Source organism: Oenanthe melanoleuca, chromosome 4A (genome assembly GCF_029582105.1).
Source record: "Oenanthe melanoleuca isolate GR-GAL-2019-014 chromosome 4A, OMel1.0, whole genome shotgun sequence".
Lineage (NCBI taxonomy): Eukaryota > Metazoa > Chordata > Aves > Passeriformes > Muscicapidae > Oenanthe > Oenanthe melanoleuca.
The window spans coordinates 3,854,026-3,868,541 of NC_079338.1; the positions used below are offsets into that span (position 1 = coordinate 3,854,026).

The 14,516-nt window shown below is 48.9% G+C and overlaps 3 protein-coding genes and 1 long non-coding RNA gene across 16 annotated transcripts; 2 read left to right on the plus strand and 2 right to left on the minus strand.

Moving 5' to 3' along the window:
* Positions 1–99: 99 nt before the first annotated feature.
* Positions 100–8,817, minus strand: CMC4 (C-X9-C motif containing 4). Of its 12 annotated transcripts, XM_056491554.1 has the most exons (5): positions 8,596–8,685; positions 8,226–8,280; positions 6,845–6,971; positions 3,261–3,327; positions 100–1,536 (listed from the first exon to the last, which is right to left on the minus strand). In XM_056491554.1, the coding sequence occupies exons 3-5, from the start codon at positions 6,896–6,898 to the stop codon at positions 1,367–1,369; spliced, it is 291 nt and encodes a 96-aa protein (XP_056347529.1). In that variant the 5' UTR covers positions 6,899–6,971; positions 8,226–8,280; positions 8,596–8,685; the 3' UTR covers positions 100–1,366. The 12 variants fall into 12 exon arrangements, with proteins under 12 accessions (XP_056347529.1, XP_056347531.1, XP_056347532.1 ...); XM_056491556.1 differs by lacking the exon at positions 6,845–6,971 and having other exon boundaries at positions 8,596–8,679; XM_056491557.1 differs by lacking the exon at positions 6,845–6,971 and having other exon boundaries at positions 8,205–8,280; positions 8,596–8,679.
* Positions 3,291–5,096, minus strand: MTCP1 (mature T cell proliferation 1). 2 transcript variants are annotated; one of them, XM_056491562.1, is made up of 4 exons: positions 4,985–5,096; positions 4,719–4,889; positions 4,514–4,565; positions 3,291–3,327 (listed from the first exon to the last, which is right to left on the minus strand). In XM_056491562.1, the coding sequence occupies exons 1-3, from the start codon at positions 5,090–5,092 to the stop codon at positions 4,518–4,520; spliced, it is 327 nt and encodes a 108-aa protein (XP_056347537.1). In that variant the 5' UTR covers positions 5,093–5,096; the 3' UTR covers positions 3,291–3,327; positions 4,514–4,517. The 2 variants fall into 2 exon arrangements, with proteins under 2 accessions (XP_056347537.1, XP_056347538.1); XM_056491563.1 differs by lacking the exon at positions 3,291–3,327 and adding an exon at positions 4,346–4,436.
* On the plus strand, positions 7,101–7,262 carry LOC130253201 (uncharacterized). Its single transcript, XR_008840528.1, has 2 exons — positions 7,101–7,163; positions 7,210–7,262. It is a non-coding gene; the product is annotated as an uncharacterized LOC130253201 (long non-coding RNA).
* A 127-nt stretch (positions 8,818–8,944) lies between the features above and the next one.
* On the plus strand, positions 8,945–13,660 carry BRCC3 (BRCA1/BRCA2-containing complex subunit 3). The gene is made up of 8 exons (XM_056491548.1): positions 8,945–9,089; positions 9,345–9,464; positions 10,059–10,146; positions 10,807–10,895; positions 11,391–11,446; positions 11,921–12,052; positions 12,412–12,455; positions 12,946–13,660. The coding sequence occupies exons 1-8, from the start codon at positions 8,985–8,987 to the stop codon at positions 13,095–13,097; spliced, it is 786 nt and encodes a 261-aa protein (XP_056347523.1). The 5' UTR covers positions 8,945–8,984; the 3' UTR covers positions 13,098–13,660.
* The last annotated feature ends 856 nt before the right edge of the window (positions 13,661–14,516 follow it).

The window sequence follows — 14,516 nt, forward strand, 5'->3', positions numbered from 1 at the left end:
CAAGCAGCTTCTATTTAAATATGACCACACATGGCCCTGGGCTGTGAATGGCAGCCAAGCTGCCTGGCTTGCAGCTCAATAAACAACCAGAGACCGCAGTTTGTTCCAGTCGTTTATTTTGTACCATGGTATTTCAGAGCAGTGAATACAGATGGTTTGCTCTTCTAGGCTTCAATACACACAACTATTGTGCCTAGACCTCAGTGGTTTATAGAAGCTCTATTTCATAAGTAAGTTGTACTTGATCACAGCACAAAAGTCCTTTACGGCTAGATCTAATACAGAGTTAGGGCTAGTGGGTTGGGAGCCTGATACTTGGGTGCCTGGACTCCTGCTACAGGGGATAGCGAGACAGGCAGCTCTGAAGGGTGGTGCAGGAACCTGTCTATGAGCTCTTCCTACAGGTCACAGGAAATTCTGCTGCATGGCCGAGAGCTTCTGGAAAGCCATCTCACCTGGGGTCCAGACATAGCCTGCTTGGGAGTGAGTCTGGAATGCTGTGTGGAAAATAACTGCCTACAACTGCTTGTTCAGTAAGCAGCACCTAAGTCAGTTCTTGGATCTAGCCCAGGGCTCTGTGACAGGCCTTTGGGTATCAGCAGTTTTAACTGGACTTAGATTGAAAGCATATTGCTTAAAGGTGTTCAATTAGACATAAATTTATAAATTTTGTATCAACAGTCAAATCTTTCAAATGAATATTGCTTTTTTTAAAAAAATATCCTATCCCTGTAGCAATCCCTGAAATAATACTCCTGTAACATCTTTATCATGCAAATAGCAGCGTGTAGGCAATTCAAATATAAAAGAAACAACTCTGTCCAGTGGAAAAGTGAGGCACTTAGGCAAAGTGACTTGTGAGTCACTCATGATCTATACAAGACTTACGAACAATCACCAGACCTGATTCCCATTCTTGAGCTTGAACCACTGGACAGGCAAATGTTGTCTTGAACTACTGCATGGTGGCAGCAATACCTTTGTTGTGTCAAGATGGGTTTGTTTCATGTTTAAACTCACTCTTCTGAGCTCATTTCCTGTACCTCTCGCTCTAGAAGCCAGAATAACTCGGTTCCAATTCTCCATTTTTAGAGCAAGGATGGATTAGAGTAAGGTAAGCATCCTAAAAACATCAAGTTGACATTTCACAGGTGTGATGCAGAGGCAACATAGATTATGTTTTCGTACAGAAAATAAAGTTTGTTAACCAGGCCATATGTTGGTACTGTGTAATGCTTTTTGGTGTGCTGAACGGTGTGTTCCAGGAGCAATCTGGCTTTTCTGAAAGTCTAAAGAAGGCTTGAAAAAACACACACGAGCTCTTCAAGTGAGTCCGTGCTCCAGCACCTGCTGGAGCTGCATTGTGTTACTGAGGTGGTGGGGAAATTCCTTCTGCAGCCAACTTAACCTTTTCTCTCTCCCTTTCTTCTCTCTCAAACCCTGAACAACAGACGGATCTGCCCTTGGGGTACCGAGCGCAGCATTTCCGCATCTCCTGAAGCACAGCTTCACACTTGGACTCCAGGTAGTTGTTCTCTGGAAAATAAGGAGACACCAGGTCTGCAGAGAGGAACAGGCTTTGTTCCCTAAGGGAGCACACCCAGCCCAGCTCTGCAGCTGCTTACAAGCATTCCATCATTTTCTTGCTCACAAGAACCTCTCTTTAGTTCCAGCTATCTAAAGCTGCGGCCAGAGCTCTTGGAGAGGAGCCCTGCAGGAAGAAACTGAGTCTGGTTTGAGTTAAGAACCACCTGCCTGTCTGCCCAGAAACACAGGGCATGCAGAGCCACCTGCTCTGCCTTGGATGAGCTCTGCAACCACTACACAATTGTACTCACATCCACACTGACTTTTAAAAGACTAAAAGAAGCAAGAGCAGCATAATGTGAGACACAGAACACCCGTGGACAGCCCAGAAAGCAGCAGCAGCAAACACCTGGTTAATGAGCAAACCACACTGCTGTGATCACTGGGCCATGAATTTCCTGACTGGGTTGGTGAGTGAGCTGCAATACAAACACAGAGATCACCCCGAGAAAAAGGTTGTGGTGATGTCTGCAAGCTGGCAGCCCGGGAGGCACGGCAGGCCCTTGGAGAGGAGAGCTGATCTCTCACTGCCATAACCTGCAGTTGATGAGTGCTCCAAGGCTCTCCTAACTGTCCCTCTGCCTTTGCAGCTTTGTTTCTAAAACTGTAGCTATGTACAGGCACACCATTATCTGCCAAGAATGCATTCCTGAAAGTCACACACAGATAGGAAAACACAAAAGAGCATTCAGTCTCATAGAGGTAGTAGCAAGATCTTTTGGAACAATGACTTTTCAGAAGTCAGCAGCTCCCAAAGGTCCAGTTCCTACCCTCCCATTTCACACGCTGGGTGCAGTGACTGTGCATTCCTCAGTTAAGGCTCTGTACTTTAATTTTTACAGGGGAAAATTGCTTTGCTTTCTGTCAACTCAGCTGTTTCATCTACGCACATCAGACAACTCCACAGCACCATACATGAAAAGCAGCACTCCAAAATGACAGCTCGAGCAGCAGTGAATGAAGTGTACATGCAAAGAGCTTCTCTGCAATACTTAACCATTCAGATCAACACTGTACACAAACCTACACAGGCAGAACACTTGGAATAACTTCCACAAATGTTATAAAATGTTATTAATGTTATAAAAAGAACATTGTCACACCATCAGCTTAAAGTGCAGTAGTAGAGGGAGAGAAAGTAGTCCTATGTGGGAGAATGCTCCAAACCATGAGGACAGTAAAAGGTAGTCTCTAGACAAATGCTGGAGACATGAAGACCATCTCATACCTTGAGGACAGATCACCTAACCTGTTCCTGACAGACTTCTGTCTCACCTGCTCTTGAAACACCTCTGGAGCAGCTCTGCAGTCTTCTCTTACATTCCACCTACTCCCTCGCTAACCACACTGTAACAGAGCTTATTATAATGTCTAGCTCTCCCTACCCACAGCTGAGTCCCAAAAATACACCTGGGATCTTACTGCCAGCATGGAGAAGACTACAAGCACATTACTGTTACTAATGCTCTGCTTTATACTAATGATGTCTCATTATTTACAATTAAGCACAAAGCTATTCTATTAAAATCAGAGACTATAGTTTTGTTCATTTTGCAACCTGGCAATGCTAATGGGCTTCATTCCTTCTCAAGGTGAATAGACAACAAGGTTAAGTCAAAAGAATTAAGTTCCACCAAAAATCAAGACATCAAAGACAAAATGACACTTGGTACCTTGCAAGCATTTCTGTATTTCACAGGCTTGTTTCTGGCAGGGATCCTTCCGGGACATGTTGAGGAACTAAAATGACAAGAAAATGTTACTGTAGGTCAAGGTTCTTTTTGGGGGTGGGGGAATGTCCTACAGCCACATCTGTCAGGAGCTCCCAGTTTTCCTCACTGTCATCATTCAGGAAACATCTACTGCTGCTTGCAGGTGCCTGCCAACATACACAAGAACTCTCTGTCTCTGACTAAAAGATGATGATGGGGACAATGAATAGGCAAGTTTTATGTCACTAAGTTTAAAAGCGTTTTTCTTTTCTCTAGTTAAAATGCATCCTTTTCCACTTGGATGTACAAAGATTCCAGAAAATATTCAAATTAACATGGCTGACTAAATTTTAAGAGTTTTCTATCTCTAGACCTTATACTGAGACACATATTTATGTGAAATCCACCTCTGTGAGCTTACACAATCAAGGATTTGGTGGCAAGTCATGGAACTGCAGCTGGAGAAGGCATTTAAAAAAACAGTCAACCAGACAACTCAGTTGTGTACATGCCATAAAGCCAACAAGAAGGGCTTTTTTCATTGTGTTTCAGAAGAAACTCTCTTGGAAATAATCTCCCTCTGTCCAAAACACCCCTCGACAAGATTGGAGGACAGCTCCATCTTGTTCAAATCCAACGGAAAAGGAATTCAGACACTCAAGTTGATCTTTCTGCAGCTGTGACACCTGTAACTGTATCAGTGTAAGATCAAAAGCCAAGCAAAAGCTGGTAGTACCAGTAGTTGAATGGGAGACCTCTAAGGAAAGCACCAATGTCATTGAAAGAGGTGGTGAGACTAAACCCTCTGAGCCACAGTTCAGTCTCTGCTCAGAGCTGGGAGCTGCTGCCTTTCCAGTGTCTGACAAGTCACCAGCTCACTGCAGTTTCTAGAATCACTAGGGCATTATTTGCAGGATCCTGGCCAAATTCCACTTGGGGCAATTACATTCTGCCTACCTAGAACTCCCCCTGATGTTTCACTTGGTCACAATACTCCTCTTCACTGCCTGTCCTAAACTCCTGTGTGATGTTGCTGTGTGTTGTTTAACTGCTTCCACCTGAAAAGGTGGCTGCATTTCAGTGGAGAGAGAACCTTTTATTGTACAAAACAATGGCATCTTCCAAGAGCCACTGCTCCTGAAAGACAAAAATTCATATTAAAGACTGGGAGTAAACCGTGCACAGTACAAAGCAGGGGTAATGTCTGCACATACCAGATTAATCCCCAGGCACGAGTTTAAGCAGCAGTTCTTCAACACCACCAAGCTGTAAGTGACAAGGAAAAGTTCAATACGTCTACAGTTACCGTGGTTGAGCTAATGGACTTCAACAAAATAACAGTCCTTTGCCGTCCCTCAAGGATCTCAAATGACTTCACAAACAGGCATGACTATGGTCTATTGTTGCCACCATCCTTACCATGAGATGGTGCTCTATCTCCCAAACGCGAGAGTTACTATCCCTGTACTGCTCACCCTGGGACAGCTGCCACATGTGAGGCAGCCGGGATGGGGGCAGCTGGCTGGGTCGCAGCGCCTCACCCAGGGGAACCTGAACTCTTTGGATCCGAGCCCTCAGCATACCTTCCTCCTGGGGGAAAGTAACAAACAGAGCACGCAGTTACTGGCAGAGGCACCTGAAACAGCAATGCTACAACCACGGGGAAGCTCAAAGCATACACTTGCCTCTTCTGCAGCCACGAGCCAGGTTTTGCGGTGCTCATCGCAGTAAACCCCCACGCGCCGCACCCAGAGCCGCACGGGAGGAGCGCCAGCCTCCCCTCCCTGCGCCATCCCTCGGGCGCCTCCGCAGCTCAGCTGGACGGCATCGGCCCGCGGGCTGCACACGTGCTGTCTTTAGCTCCGAGCACATTCACGGAGAGCTCCCGCAGCCGGCAGACAGGTGGTGTCTGACTCCTCGGATGAGATGCTACGTGTGGAGACGTCCCTAAAAGTCAGCTCGGGAGGCTGAGGTGGTGCCTAAGCCAGAGGAAACGTCAGGCCACGTCGTACACTGGGACACGCGTGCTAGGTGGCATTGGTAAGGCATTCTGGGGCAAAAGGTGCTATTGGTACAAAGTTAAACCCTGTAAGTACTGGCTTTGCTCATTCCACTAACAGTCCTATTAACAGTCTTTGTGTAAAACGGGGGGTAAAAGTGAGGTGGTCTAAATCCCAAAAGCAAAACTCATGACCAGCAGTGAGGTGAGCTTAACAGGAACGAAGATCACTCTGGAGACAAAGCACGGAACTCGGTGTGCAGGACTCTCATCTTTGGAGCTCGCAGAGCTGTCGGGGTGCGGGGTCCTGTTTCATCTCAGGGCTGGCAGCACTGTCCATTCACACCCAAACTCCTCGGGAGCAGCATTCAGGACTGCGTTGCTCGGCTTTTGGCTGGTCACAGAGAGCCACCAACGCGGGCTGAGGAGCTTGGGGCATTGAGGTGGTTTCTGCTACTGTAACTTTTGTTTAACAGCACGTTTATCTGGGTGCCAGTTAGATCAAGCTGAGCCATTAGCAAATGGAGGTCAGGGGAAATGATTTTCTTTGAACCCTAGAAGAGGTAATCAAAATGGTATAGACAGTCTTCATCCTTTATCTAGGTGTAAAGTAGAACAAAGTTAAGCTGTAACACATACAACATCCTCCTGCTATGAAGCAGATGCAATATTCCTTATCCCAGTGAAACACAGTGGTCTTCTGAAAACTTGCAAGGTTATAAGGCATATTTCAAACAGGAGCAAGAAAATCTGGGTGCAAAATAAAGGAGGGAAAGTCAGGGAGAGAAAAAAAAACAAACTGTTATACATTGGGATGCATATATAACAGAAAATTCTCTTCCATGATGCCTTCCATATCTTACATCAGTGTTTCTCTACCTTTTTGAGCAAAGGAGCACTCAGCTTTTTTGAGAACAAAACACCAACCACGGATCAGCCTGAACATCATGGTCACAAAGAAAACTTTGAGTGTTCTTTTATTACTTCTTTTCACCCATTCTGTTTGTTTCCCTGCTTGATGTGCGGGGACGTGTATGTGCCCTACACAAAGCACCACTGTTGTGACAGGCATTCCAAGGAATGCCCCACCAGCTGGATCACTGGCATTTAGAGGAATGTGACAGCAGCCTGACAAGCCTCACAAGGCCTTCAGGAACTAGGGTTAAAGGGACATTTCTGCCATTCTTTTCCTTTCTGCTTTACCCTAAGCTTCACTACAAATTCAAACCCCTGTGTGGAACTCTGCCCGACAGGGAAATGCAATTGCCACTGATCATTTGCAGTCAGCTGAACATAATCACCCCAGGTGGAATTTGGCCAGGATGCTCTCCTACTCTGCAGTAAACTGCAAAAAGTTCCATCATGATCAGAAATGCCCAAGAATTTGCTTTTACTCCGTTCAAAGCTGGAATTTCTATGGGTCATCAGCCCCAGAACCAGAAGGCTCAAGACTGGCTCCAGTAATAGAAAAATACATCTCAGTAAGTGAGCTGTGTTTCCTACTGTAAGTAAACTCTCATGGCAGGTCTCCTATCCAAATACTGACCTGGTTCAGCCTGGCTGAACTACAGGTAGGCGGACTAAAGCACAAAATGCACATTTGTGTTCATGGTGAGTGGAGATGGCAGCGATGAAGATCCAGGACAACAGAACAAGGTCTTGTGCAGAGGACACTGTGCAGAATGGGCAGAGGTTAATGTGTGTTTTCACTCTTTGCCCCACTGATTTGCCCCAAGCTTCCTGAACTGCAAAGCTGAAAGGCTCAGTCTGGCCTGTGGACATGCCCAGGCAGTGCCACATGGAAAATCCTGAGGGCAGGCAAAACTGTCGACTGGGTTTGGGGTGGGACAGGAGAGGGGTTTGAGGTGGGACAGGAATGGGGTTTGGAGTGGGACTGGAAAGGGGTTTGAGGTGGGACAGGAATGGGGCTTGGGGTGGGACAGGAATGGGGTGTCTGCAGCACCCTAACACACCAAAGAAACTGGAGATTCCACAAGCACACACTCAGTGCACCTGAGAACATACAGTGTCTATTTCTGCAGGTTTGATCAGAAAGCAAAAACAAAGCCTGAAGGAAGACATGAGTGGAAGGAGAAAAGAGCTTACTAATATTTTAAACAAGTTTTAAACCCGAATTCTTACACTGCTTGCTTCATGACTTATCAAAAACCCCACCACAACCAACAAAAACCCCAACAGCTCAAATTTGCAGGACTGCAGCATCATCCTTTGAGACTTTAACATTCCCATCAACATAGCTGTAGAAGGCTGAGGTGTTCAAAGTGCTGTTTTGGGGAGATTCAAATACAAATCCCACAGACAGGAATAATACTGGAAGATGTTCTGTCCATCTTAGCATCAATCTTAGAAGTTTAACACTGTTCTGGGACCTGGATGGATTTCTCAGCCATAATATATGGATAAATATCAAAATGGCCAGGAGGAGGAATGCAGCTTGTAGTGACGACAATTTATTTGGTTTTAAGTTGGGTACATTAAAATATTTTATGGAAACAGTGACAGAAATTGCTCCAGATGCTGCTTGGACCAGCCCAGAGCTGGAGGCCAGTGTACTGAACAAACTCCACCCTTTATCACCTTCTGTTCTAAAAAGCAACTGGTAGTTCAGCTGCCATTTAGGCACCTAGGAAAAGCTCAGCAGTGCTGTGCTGACACAGTTACAGCCCCCGGAGCTAGGCTGGCCAGCCTGGCCTGTTGGGGCATGGCTACGATGGTGCTGAGCCTTCCTGAAAAACCCAGCCCGGCTCAGGCAACAACTCGGGGATCTGATGATCTGCTGACTTAAGGGCATGCGGAGACACTCTAAAGATTCTTCTTGGGGGTTTAGACTCTACTCTGCCTGGAGCAAGCCCCTCTGACTCCACGCTCCGCTCTGCCCGACCTACTGAGGGGTAGCAGATGCTCACCGACCAGCCGGGCAGTCCAGCAGCGTGGGGAGGGCAGGCCGAGCTTTGGTGGGATCTAAAAGAACAGGAAGACAAAAAGATGGACATAATGCGGCGGGAGGCACGCAGAGGGGCGGGAGGGCGAGGGAAGGAGTGCAAGAGCCGGGCCGAGGAGCGGGAGCGGGAAGCAGCGTGGCCGAGGCGGGCAGCAAGGGCCGGAGGGGAGGGGGCGTGGTGCGGGCGGGGGCCCGGATCGGCCATGGGGGGCGGGCGGGAAGAGGGCACAGGCCCCGAGTGTGTCCCGGGCCGGGGCCGCGGGGCTGGCGGGCAGCCCTGAGCGTGAGGCGGCCGCGGGCGGGCGGGCCCACGGGCCGGGCCCGCCATGACCTACCTGCACCCGCGCCGTGACCGCCGCGCCGCGTGCGCCGCGCAAAGCCGTCCCCCGCCCCCCGGACCCGCCGCCTCCCCGCGCCTGCCCGCGGGCCCCGGTGGCCGGGCCCCGGGCCGAGCCGAGCCGGGTTAAGCCGCGTCGGGCCGGGCCGTTCCGTTCAGGCCCGGCCCTGCCGCCCCCCGCCGCTCCGCCGCGGGCATCGGCCGCCCCGCGGAACGCGGGCGGAACCCCGGCGCTGCCGCTCCCGTGGGCGGCACGGCCCTTCCGCCGCGCCGCACCGCTCTCCCCGACGGAGGCTGCGGCGATTGGCTGGCAGGGCTGGCGAACGTCGCTGCTATTGGTCCGTCCCCCGGGGGGCGGGGCGGGGGCAGGCGGCCGGGAACGGCAAGATGGCGGTGCAGGCGGTGCACCTGGAGGCGGACGCGTTCCTGGTGTGCCTGAACCACGCGCTGAGCACCGAGAAGGAGGAGGTCATGGGGCTCTGCATCGGAGAGGTACCGCCCGCGGAGGGGCGGCCCTGGGGAGGGGCGGGTGGCGGCGCTGCCTGCTCGGGTTGCGGCACCGCTCTCGTGTGCCGCCCTGGCAGCTCAGGGTCGGCTCCGGGGAGTCGTAGCTCAGAGTCAGGAAAGCTTCCCCTCCCCGTACCGCGGTGTGTTCCGGTGCGCACCTTGTGATGCTCAGAGCAGCCGGCCGTGCCCTGCGGGGTGTTTCTCTAGCAGAGGAATCACTGATTTCCCCTCTGTCCTTAGGTTGACACCAGCCGGATCGTCCACATCCATTCTGTGATAATCCTGCGCCGCTCTGACAAGAGGAAAGACCGTGTGGAGATCTCGCCAGAGCAGCTTTCAGCTGCTTCCACTGAAGCAGAGATATCCTTTAGCAGAGAGCAGGCTCGCCAGCGAAGTGCTTTACCTCAGAGCTCTTTTCACGGGCTGTATTTTAGGCCTGTTGTTGGCTTGAAGCCATCAGCTGCTCCCTTCTGCAGCTGCTCAGCTGGGAGGGCTGGGCTGGCAGTCGCCTTTCCCTGGAGTCTTTGGTTCCAGCGCTTGCAGAGGAATTGTGTTATAAAGTTTTTATCATTGTTTTGTATTTGGTCACAGGTAAAACTGCAGTGTGTTTGTGGAGGGGAGTGGCACTTCAGCAGGGAGGCTGAGTGGAAGGTGAAAGGTCAGCAAGGCTCCAGGTGCTGCACTGGGGAGCCTCTTCTCTACACACACTCAGGGATGCTGGTTTGGACAGCTGCTGAAAAGTTGTTTGTTTCCACAAATGTTGTTTGTTGTGACTCCTGATGGTGCTGGAGAAGAGGCTCCCATCAGCTCCCTGCGCTGTTTCTTATCACTTCTCCAAAGGGATCTGGAATTCTGTTGACTCACAGAAAACCCTTTCAAAACTCTGCTGTTTTCCCTTGTACATACAGCTCCTTCCTTTGTCTGTTGGTTCCAAAAGCTCCTTGACCCCCACACAGGTTGGCTGAGATGACAGGACGTCCCATGAGGGTGGTGGGCTGGTACCACTCCCACCCCCACATCACTGTGTGGCCGTCACACGTCGGTAAGAGCAGCCCTGGGCTGGGCTCTGGAAAAACTCCCAGCTGCTGATCCTGGGACTCAGTCACTGGAGCTCCAGAGCTGCACATTCTAGCAGTTCTGAGTCTGAAACATTCCCTGATAGGACCAGATTGTCTGGGTGGGCTTCAGGGGCCCCTGCCAGTGTAGCCCCATTCCTGTGTGTGCTCTCCAAGGGCTCAAACGTGACCCAGGGAATCACAGATCAGCTCCTGCTGCTACTGCTGTTCTTACAGATAGAAAAAGCAGACCTTGCGTGTGGGGAATAGCAAAAAAGGCTTTGTGGATTCTAGGCTGCTGTGATGATTTCTGACATCTGTGAGTGTTAATGCAGAGCTGAAAACTTTCAAAAAAGTACATGAGTACCTTGTATGTGTTGGACTTCATGGTGACCTGTGGCACCAGGCTGGCTGTGAGATAATTTCTTGGTTTTGTGAGCTCATCTTTATTTTTAAGATTTGCTCTATAAGTACATTATAAATTGGATCAAGTTCTTTATTTAAACTCAAGTCACACAGAGTAAGGATGTAAACATAAAGTTTGTGACATTTGTCACCAAACTCCAGATTACCCTTCAGAAGGTGGCAGATAATTTCCCAGTTCTGCAGGTGAGCAGAGAAGCTCACTCTCATTTCTGTCCCTGCAGATGTCCGCACACAGGCCATGTATCAGATGATGGACCAAGGGTTTGTAGGGCTGATTTTTTCCTGCTTCATTGAGGACAAGAACACCAAGGTAGGCAATTTAAAAATGGCAACAGACTTTCCAGGGGCTCATGAGAATAAGGGCAGAGCTGAAGCCCTTGGTGCAGCCTGCAGGGAGGGCAGAGCTGTGCTGGGAGCACATGGAAAGCACAGTGGGAATGGTTTGGATTGTGATCCCAAGGGCAGGAGAGCAAGTGATGATGGTTGCTCTTGCCCCACAGCCTGACTGCCCAGCGGGGCTACAGTAGCTGCAGAGTGTGCTCTGAAATGGGCCAGGGCTCTTCCCTCAGGTGTCCAGCCCAGCACACACAGCTCTGCCCCTCTTCTTGCCTCTCCAGGAGATGTGGCTGTCATGTGAGATAAGCTGACACTCAGGTCTAGGCTGTCCAGGCAGCTGCTGCTTAAGAGTTTTTTCATCATTAAATGTGTGCTTTAAGCACCTCCAGCAAGCAAAAGTTTCCTAAAGGAATGTGTGGTTTTAGATGTCTTTTGCCTTTGGAACCTGACTTTCTGCTGTCTCTCTTAGACAGGCAGAATTCTCTATACCTGTTTCCAGTCTGTTCAGGCCCAGAAGAGCTCAGAGTGAGTACAGCAGAAGAATATTATGTCCAATTGTATTTTGTCTTGTCTCTCCTTTCTCTGGGCTGTCTCTAATAAGAGGAGCAAATGTACAGAGATTCCTGCACAGGGTCTCCTGGCTTCTGCTCATGCAGGCTGCTGGAAGAGAATTTAAAGATTAGGAGTGATTAGTTTAGCCTAGATAATTTATTCTTTTAAGATTTGCTGAGGTCAGGGTGGGGATTTGTCCTGCAATTCGTTGTGTAGCAGCACCACCTTTTTGCTTCCAGCTCTAGAGGTCAAGCCCTCAGATTTGCACCTTACAATTAAAATTCAAGACAAGCATGTGGATGTAAAATGCTTCTCTTTGCCTGTCAGCTCAGGCACGTGTTCCCAAAAGTGGATGTGCAGCACTGCCAGGCCTTGGACAGACAGTTGCAAGATTGTAGAAGTAATTTTTTTGTTCACTGCTTTTAATTGTATCTCCTACCCTTCTAGATATGAAAGGATTGAAATTCCCATTCATGTAGTCCCCCATGAAACCATTGGGAAAGTGTGTCTGGAATCAGCTGTGGAGCTGCCCAAGATCCTTTGCCAAGAAGAGCAGGATGCCTACAGGAGAATTCACAGGTAACAGCCCTGGGGCTCTGCCCCTCTCCAAGGCTGTCTTTGCTGACATGTTCTACTGTTATTGTACTTAGACTACCAAAGCCTTAGCAAAGCTGTAGAAATTAAGAAGGATTAGCAGCTTCTGTGCCTCTCTAGAACTTACTGAAGTTTGTAGAACTGAACCTGGGGTTAGCAGCAGAATGTTCAGGTTTTGTGATCACAGGTTGTTATCCTTGTGAATGTGCAGGGCTTCAGCAGGTGAAGAGGTTTAGGTGTACTGGTCTGGTCAGTGATTCATGGGCAGGTGGTTTTACAGCTTGGGTTTAATACACAGTTCCCTGCTGTCTTGGCTCTAACCTGCTTTCTTGTCCTTCCCTTAGCCTCACCCATCTCGACTCTGTAACCAAGATCCATAATGGCTCAGGTAAGGATTCCTTTCTTGCATGTGACAATCAAGGGTGCTGCTCCCAGAATCAAAACAGTGGAATCTTGTTACATAGGAACCAAATTATAACTAGGAGCTTAAAATAAAAACTTCAAAGGCTGTAGAACACCCTAATCCTGGGGTTCCTGAATGTTAGGCTTTGTAGAATTGGTTTAAATTACAAAAGATTTTGGGATTGCTTGGGGTTTTGGGGCTTGGTTTGTTTCAGTTATTTTTCCTGTTGGAACAGGAAAGGGGATTTGGGATTTGTTGAGTGTTAGTGTCTGGCTGAACTGTATGCACATTTCTATCTCCCAGCACTTCATAGGTGTGACATGGGTGACATATTTCCTTTTGCCACTGTGATGGGGTGAATCCTAATTCCACTTCTGTTCCAAGTTTCCTTGGCTGGCTGTTGGCTTTGGGGGTGGTGTAGCACACTGAGTCTTTTGTGTGTTGCCCTGGCCTGATGTAGTGTTGCTTTTTGCAGTGTTCACAAAGAACCTCTGCAGCCAAATGTCTGCCATCAGTGGGCCCCTGCTGCAGTGGCTCGAGGACAGACTGGAGCAGAACAAACAGCGTGTGCAGGAGCTGCAGCAGGAGAAGGAGCAGCTGCTGGAGGAACTTGCTGCTTTAGAGTGAGGAGGAAGTGCAGACCCTTCAGGAAGGTGACATGAAAAAATCTTCAAGAACTACTCCAGGCTGAAGGGTGCCCTGTGTTGCCTCAGTGAAGGTACTGGCTGTGCCTCTTCTCTTGCGAGCACAGCTCCAGGATCAGGACTTTACCTGCCCCAGCTTGGTGCAAAGCAGTGCTGTATCTGCAGTTGCTGCACTTCTGTCTCAGTGGTGGGGCTGGGCAGCACCTGGACTCCTGTTCTGGAAAACACACACTGAAGATACCTGTTGTTTCTCCCTTTATATTTTGACAGAAGTCCTACTGCTTTACATATATTCCAGGAGCCTGGAACACAAGGGTTAGAGTGGAAAAGTGTGTCCCTGCTGTCATACGTAATGCTGCCAACCTCTGCCTTCTCTTAGTAGCTATATTTGACCATGATCTTATATCTGGTAATGTTCTGGATCACTGGTCATTCACCCAGGCAGGTAAGAGGTGGGAGGGAAGCCTGGGAACAGACCTGGAAGATCTTTGACATAGGATCTGTGTTCAGCATATGTCAAACCAAATAAAAAATTCCAAAGCTAGAGTCGTTGGGAATAGAAATGAAATGAATGCTACAAAGTGCCAGTGCCTGCATTTTCTGGTCAGTCTCCATGCAGTGCTGGTGTGTGTCCAGCACTGAGGTTCTCTAGAAAATGACCTGTTTCTGCTGGCTCAGTGAGAGGACTGTGGTTCCTTCCCAGAGGGAACAAGGTTAAGATGCTGGGCAGAGAACTCATAGATACACAAGTGTGACATTCTTCCATGCTGAACTTAACTGCAGAAATTTCTTAAGACTGGAACAAAATGGCTGTTGTCAAATTAATGCCGTTAAATGTTCTTGCTGTTGCATTTTACAGCATCCCCCATTGTGTACATCCTCATCTGTGTGAATCTGTCTCATGTGAGCAAAGGATGGAACAGTGACAGTGCTGAGGAAGAGGCACTCCCTGCAAGTGCCAGCCAGTATTGATTAGCAGCTGTAAAGTGCTGTCAGATGTGGAAGCTCCATAACCCCATTGTTTTGTCAGACTTGACTTTTCAATCTTTCTACATTTCTACTGACAAATCCCCTAAGTGTAGAACTTCCTTGAAGTAGATTGCTCACTACTGTCTTCTTTTTCCTTAGAAGTACTGTGAACAGTAATCAATCAGTTTTTGAATGATCAGTGGTTTTCTGCTGTTGTTTTTGCTATTGGTTTCTAGTTCCAGTCCTCCTTACCTTCATCGTTTCTGGGGAAGGGAGGGTGGTGCCTTAGTGCCTCCAGGCTTGATGAGGGCTCCTGGGAGATGACCCTTGGATTGTAATCCCTGTGACCAAAGGATGTTAATGATGTGCTGATCCACAGCCAGGAGAGCTGGGCTGGCACCAGGGTTCTGTATTCGTACACAGCCATGATTAA